Genomic DNA, 6,790 nt, shown 5'->3' on the forward strand with positions numbered 1-6,790 from the left:
ACTTGTAAAGTTGGTAACTTTAATTGACGAACGGCTGGACTTATTGTGTCTCAACCAATCCATAGAAATCCCACAAAAAGAAAAAAGGAAACCTCATGAGATAAAAAAGGATTTGAATAGGGATGAAAACAAAAGGGGTAAGCTTAACTCAAATGGGTTCAGCTCATGATATAAAGTAACCATGGTTTTGGGGTTTTGGCTATGGCAGAGTGTGGCAGATGAGACAGAAAGTTAACCATGGTTAGAGAACGTGGGTTAGTGTCTCCTTCAGAACCGGAGAGGTAGGTTTGGGGTTTGTCCAGCTCCAGAACTTTACAGGAAGAAGGAGGCTGCCGTGTATAAAACCATCAAGAAAGACCCTCTTCTTTGTCATTAACAAAACATACAAAAAGGGAAATGAACTTCTCACCGATTCTGTGAATCTCAATCGTCTCTTGCTTCTTCTTGTTGATAATCTCTCTTCTTCTCATCCTTTGAAGGCAACTCTCTCTGATTTTGGTATGTTTTTCTTCTTGCTTTGCCACAATTTGGTCTGTTTTCTAGATTGGGATTATGATCTTAAATTTGCTGATTTGGGTTCTTGAGATTTTTTGTTTTGTCACTGGATTTTGTTTCTAAATTTGCAAATATAGAGTTCTGGGGCCTCTTGGATTTGATCCGAGAGAACTGGATTGATTTCCCTTTGCATCATTCGTGTTATTGTTCTTGATCAATCTTTCAAACTTTCCGGATCGTTTCTGAGTAAATCTATTGCCTCTAATTTTGATGTTCAACAATGGAAACTCTTGCTATTCTGTTTAGTGTGTGTGTATGTGCTGATGTTGGGTTTCTTTTTCCGTTTCTTTTTTTCCTTCTTCTGAAATGAAATTGTCAGTAGAAGGTTTTTTCATGATTCTATTCCATGTTCTTGGCTCTTGCATATAAACAGATCTTTACTCAAGGAAGTTTCTGTTTCCAGTTGGAATTTTTCTGTCTTCATCAATTTTCATTTACCTGTTTGAAGATAGGATCACAAAAGAAAGTAGTACATTCATTCATTAATGTATTGTGGTTTTAATTCTATGTCCAGAGTTTGAATGTTACATAAATTTGTGTTACTTCTCAATTCGATCTCCAGAGTTTGAATTCTTTGGCTGTTTATAGGTTCTTCTCTTCTTCTGTCAAATTAATCTTTTCCTCCACTCTTCATCTTTCAACAGATTTGGCTCTTTTTTTATACAATGTTTGATAAGTTGTTTTATTATTCTATTTCTCTGTTTACAGCGTGGAACTCTAATTTCCCCACTTTACTCCACCTTTTTACATTTTCAGATCAGATATCAACAAAAGGATCAAACTGCAGAACCGTTTAAACTCAGAAGTCAGAACTTTGACTACTTTTACATTCTATTGATCTTCTTTGATTCATCTGAGCTGATTCCGGTTCTTCATATTTCGAAAGACTTATTTTGTACCTAAAATTTTGATCAGAATGGGTCTCTCCAGCCTTCCTGCTCCTTCTGAAGGAGTACTAGGTGTGATCCTTGTAAATACAGCCTTATCGATTTCTATCTTCAAAGGCATAGTTCGATCGATCCTCCACGTCATTGGCTTCCATCTCTCGTCGTCGCCTACATTACCATCGTCACCAGATTCCATGGAGAATGCTCCTGAATCCATAGAATTTCATCTTAACCCTAATGGAAGTTACATCGAAGAGTTCCGTAGCCGAATCCCAGCAATTCTGTTTGACAAAGTTCGTAGCTGCAAATGGCTTGAACACGACTGCTCGGTCTGCCTAACCCAGTTTGAACCTGAATCAGAGATAAACCATTTGTCTTGTGGCCATCTTTTCCATAGAGTGTGTTTGGAGAAGTGGTTGGACTACTGGAACCTTACATGTCCGCTGTGTCGAACTCCATTAATGTCTGAAGAAGACACAGGTTCCTGCTTTTGGTGAGCATTATGAATAATGATGGTTGAGGAATTTCATTCCGTGTACAGCAGCATAGTGTAGATAATCTTAAAAGTGCATCCGCAGGCCATAGCATTTGTACCTTTCATATGCATGAGGAGTTGAAGCGTGATGAGTGTGAATGGGTCTCAGGCCCAAGTTATTTCATTGTAAATATGAAGCTTTTTCTGGTTTTTTTTTTCTTTTTTGTGTTTATGCAGTCTTGAGAAGACTGGCTTTTACATTTCGAGTTAATGCAGCTACTTCCCTTTATCTACCACCTGAATATCTCTTTTTCATGCTCACATATTCTTTTTGAACAAAGATAATCTAAAACTTATATAAAGATGCCTTATAAACAGTTAAATTTTCAAAGCAATCTTAAAAATATCATTAGAAAATTTGGAACATATAATGATATAATACATTGTACTCAGCAAACACAACCTCAACAACTTAAAAATGAAAGATCCAACTGAAGGATAGTTACTAATGCAAGTACAAAACTCATTATTAAGCTAAGTCATTTCTTAATCTACCAATTGATTCTCAAAGCAACAGAAACAAGACCTTGGCTTCGGCACATTTCCAGAAAAATAATGGGTTTCAGGTTTTATGCTAATTGGTTGCAACACTGCAGGTATTGATTCCGTCCTTGCAATCGTTTGTTAGATCGTTGAATGTTTCTAGCTGCTTTTTCCCTCTTAAGAACACCTCTGTGTCTACTGATACTCTCATATATCCATCAAATTCAACCGGTACACCATTGTTAAGCTTCATTGTTTCCGTGTACCATTCACTGTCTTTGTCCCAAAGATCCTTGTATTCATTGAGAAAATGGGTAGAGTATTTGTCTTTCAAGGGGTCAAAGTAATCCGTGTTTGGTTCATTTGTAGCAATGTAAAGGTTCCTTCCAGTCTCAATCTTGTCTTGCAACGTTGATAGAAGAGTATCAGGTGAAGTATCAGCAGCAAGATTTGGCCAGAGCTCCTTGTTCTTTGCTTTCTCGCCTCTCACAATGTGGACCGAGTCATAATCCCAATTCAATCTTGATGCAATTGAAGATACTATATCCATCAGGCGTCTCGATTTCCAAATCAAATGCCATGGTCGCTTAACTACAGATTCCGTTTCTCCTTCACAGACCCGATACCAATAATTATCTGGCTCTGCAGATCCGAACTTTCTCAATATCAAGGCATCCTTTACATCTGCAAGTTTCATAGGTGTGACCCGAAAATCCTCAACAAGATGAAGACCTAAATGGTCTTTCTTTTGCCATTTCTCCCAATCAGACCAAAACTGACCCTGGTCCAAGATGGATGCGGACTCTTTCAGATGCTCAAAATCGAAATAAAACCTGAAATCTTTTCCTTCCTCATCTTGATTCGATGAAGTATATATTGATGACAGACAAATTTTCAAATCCATAACTAATGTTCGATTCAAATACTGAGCTTCGCCTAAAGCACACAAGAAGCTCCACAAATAATGGTTCATGCTTTTGCATTTATCTCCAGCCATCTCATAAAGCAAGTACTTCCCATGACTAAATGAGCCTTCAGACTCAACCACAGGGAGGGAATCATTTACAACCTCCCCAACTACAGGCAAAGAAGAGACTGCCTGCTCTAGCTGCTCCATTTTCTTCTCAAAATTATGTTTCGGATTCTTTTTCCTCTTCCTTGCATTCACGCCAGTGTGGTAGTCACCTATGCTAATGATACTTAGAGTGCAATTCGCAGATCTAGTAATCACAAACCTCCTATAATCTTTATAAAAAGCAGCAATCTTCCCTTCCTTGGGCCGAAACCGCCACGCCATATCACAGGTGCTGTCGTTAGACCCGCGAACTGGTTTTCCAAACCGGTAAAAATGAATGTCCTTGAACCGTTCTATCGTCGTCTCCATCATCAAATGGAAAACCTCAGGGTCACGGCAATCGATGGGGTCATCGACATTGCTATTGCACTCAGGTGCAGTTCCTTCAGAAGCAGTACCCAAAGCAGAGTTTTCAGCATCAATGATTTTGACAATATCAGTTTCATTGAGAAAAGTTGCAAATGCAGTTTGATTGGCAGCCATGAAATCCTCCCCAGTCTTCATCACAGTGCTATCAGTTTTAAAAGTAGCGTTGGAGTTTGATGTGAGAAAGGTAGTGATCTTAGTCGATGGATGAAAAAGAGGGTCCTCAGGTTCATATGTCGCAGCAATAATCGTAAAAATCAAAACCCCAACCACAAACAAAGTGAAACAAAGATTCCCAATAAGAGCAAGGGCATTCTGACCCAGATTCTCTGGTCTAAAGCTTCCAGTTCTGTAAAGAGATGACCGACCCAACATCTTTCCGACCATCAACTTCCAAATCTACAACTATCGAAGGAAAAAAAAAGAACAAAACCCTGAAACCCAAAACGCCAAAAATCGTTTACAGAACAATCCACAACCAAAAAAAAAAAAGGAAATCTCACAGATCTCAACAGAAATGTACAAGAACAGAAAGCAAATGCAAAATGGGTTTCCACAAAGATCAGTGACCCAACAAAACCCACAATCAAAATCCACAGAAATTAAACGAAACAAAAACTTCAATTCCTCAAGTACATTGATCTGAAACAAACGAATTACAAAGAAGAAGCGGTTGAACCAGTAGTACCTGACTCAAACAAGAAGACGACTGGAGAAATTCAACACCATGGCCTTCCAAGTGAGATGGGAACTGAGAGTAACAAGAGAAATGCTAGATTTCTCTAAGCCCCAAATAAAGTCAAAGTGACGACCGAGTAGTCGGCGAGAAAAAAGGGATAAATAATAATTAAATTAAACTAATATATATATGGTAATTGTAGATTCATACGATGCTCCCACGTGTCGAATTGAATGACGTGGATGAAGATGGACGATTTTACTCGTTAATCAGATCTGAGCTGCAGCGGTTTAATATGTACTTTTGGTCACACCGACAGTGGCAAAAGCGTAATTAATGTCAAACAATTTAAGTGTCTCATTCTTAGCATATAACTTTTTTTTTCTGCTTGTCAATTTGTTTTTTCTTTTTTGGAATTATTTGATGAACCCTAAAAACTCGTAACGTATTTGATGTACTAATTAAGTTTTCTTTTTAATTTCTGAAAGAAATTATTAGAAATCAAAATTAGTCAACTATGTTTTAATAGAAAATAGAAAAATATTAAATTTACTCTAGAAAAATAAGAAAATATTAAATGTGTTCTAGTATATAATTGTATCAACCTACTTTAAATATTAAATTAAATGCTCTACCACTGAGCTAAGGATTCATTTGAAAATTTATCTACTATAAACTAGATTAATCTTTACAACTACAATCTTAAACTAGAAAGAATGTTGTAATCAAGGTTTAAAATATCGATGTTAATGAAAAATCAAGATCCAATTTTTATGGTCAATAAAAATATCAGTAAATGAGTGTTTTTTTAAAAATGAATATTATAAGAAAAGAGGGACCGAAAGAGATAGAGATTCATGGAAATTGTTATAACTAATTCATGAAACTTTGATTGTGGCTCAATTAGACTAAAGTTACCGTTTTTAATAATTAATTCTATAAAATAAGACAATATTTAGATGTATATTGTAAATATTTGTATAAACGTTGACACAAGAGCAAAAAATTAAAAAGGAAATAAAAAAATAATTACAAAATAATATTAAATATTTGTAATTAATTACAAACTTAAAGGATATGAAATATTTGCATACAAAATAATACAAAATATTGGTAATATTAAATGTATATGTCTAATATAAAAAAGATCACCTTAGAGCATCTAATCCATAATCTTGATAATAATTTTGATAGAAACTACAATATTGATCTCAGGTCATCATAGATTGAAAATGTCGAAAATAGTTACTTAAATAAAATGATATGACTCGTATAGACAACATATAGACCTTAGTGGTGGATACATCTCATTAGTTCATGATCTTCCTCCTTCATATGGATAACATAATTTAATAAGACATAACTCCAAGCTTATATAACATACCCTAATATAATAATTATGATATACAAACGATAACATTAAACATAAGATGGATACAAAGAGCATAACATTCAATATACCATAACATATATAATATGGATATATAAGGCATGACCCTATGCTTATATAACATAACATTATATGGATACAAAAAATATAACCCTAAGTTTATATAACATAATAGGGTTAAAAAATCATACCATTAAACTTATATTACATAACATAATTAGGATATAATAATCCTAAAGTTAAACATAAAAGAAGTACAAAAGAACATAACATTACATAATGGGATACAAAATTCAATGAAAAAAAGGTTTTAATGAAGTTAAAAATAAATATATATTATTTTTAAAAAATAATTGATTCCATTCCATGAAAATTTTGGATGGTAAAAACAATAAAATTCATGTCAGTTTCAATTTTGTAATGAAATCATATAAAAATTTAATTGAAAAAAAAAACTTGAATGAAGTTTAAAAAAATATGTGGTTTCTTAAAAATAAAAATTTTCGACGGTAAAAAAAATAAGACTCACATCAATTCAATTTTAAGGTAAAACTATATATTGGTATATGAAACTATTTAATTCATGTAATCAAGAAAAGATCATAATAATACTGGAAAAGAAGAAGAAAACTTCCATTGATCTAGTCCAACATTGCTAATTGTTAAGGAAAAAAATCGTAAGGTTCTTAAAATTTTGCAAAATATCTAAATCTCAATCGAGATTTCAAGATTTCTTCAACCTTCATTGAAGTGCAAGAAAAATAAAAAATTTCCTCCCTACCAAAATTTGGATCCTATTGAAATTTCAAAATTTTGAAAC

General features: G+C 34.1%; 2 protein-coding genes across 4 annotated transcripts; one reads left to right on the top strand and one right to left on the bottom strand.

The window, feature by feature from the left end:
- Positions 1-306: 306 nt before the first annotated feature.
- LOC120088022 (probable E3 ubiquitin-protein ligase XERICO) lies at positions 307-2,210 on the top strand. 2 transcript variants are annotated; one of them, XM_039045045.1, is made up of 3 exons: positions 307-498; positions 1,264-1,360; positions 1,471-2,210. In XM_039045045.1, the coding sequence occupies exon 3, from the start codon at positions 1,472-1,474 to the stop codon at positions 1,937-1,939; it is 468 nt and encodes a 155-aa protein (XP_038900973.1). In that variant the 5' UTR covers positions 307-498; positions 1,264-1,360; position 1,471; the 3' UTR covers positions 1,940-2,210. The 2 variants fall into 2 exon arrangements, with proteins under 2 accessions (XP_038900973.1, XP_038900972.1); XM_039045044.1 differs by having other exon boundaries at positions 1,312-1,360.
- A 90-nt stretch (positions 2,211-2,300) lies between these two features.
- On the bottom strand, positions 2,301-4,747 carry LOC120088020. 2 transcript variants are annotated; one of them, XM_039045042.1, is made up of 2 exons: positions 4,590-4,747; positions 2,301-4,335 (listed from the first exon to the last, which is right to left on the bottom strand). In XM_039045042.1, the coding sequence occupies exon 2, from the start codon at positions 4,286-4,288 to the stop codon at positions 2,552-2,554; it is 1,737 nt and encodes a 578-aa protein (XP_038900970.1). In that variant the 5' UTR covers positions 4,289-4,335; positions 4,590-4,747; the 3' UTR covers positions 2,301-2,551. The 2 variants fall into 2 exon arrangements, with proteins under 2 accessions (XP_038900970.1, XP_038900971.1); XM_039045043.1 differs by having other exon boundaries at positions 2,301-4,306; positions 4,590-4,739.
- Positions 4,748-6,790: the final 2,043 nt, after the last annotated feature.

Source organism: Benincasa hispida, chromosome 10, assembly GCF_009727055.1.
Source record: "Benincasa hispida cultivar B227 chromosome 10, ASM972705v1, whole genome shotgun sequence".
Taxonomy (NCBI): Eukaryota; Viridiplantae; Streptophyta; class Magnoliopsida; order Cucurbitales; family Cucurbitaceae; genus Benincasa; species Benincasa hispida.

Excerpts from the sequence above, each read along its gene's own strand:
- LOC120088020 (XM_039045042.1), bottom strand. The coding sequence starts at position 4,288 with ATGGTCGGAAAGATGTTGGGTCGGTCATCTCTTTACAGAACTGGAAGC.
- LOC120088022 (XM_039045045.1), top strand. The coding sequence starts at position 1,472 with ATGGGTCTCTCCAGCCTTCCTGCTCCTTCTGAAGGAGTACTAGGTGTG.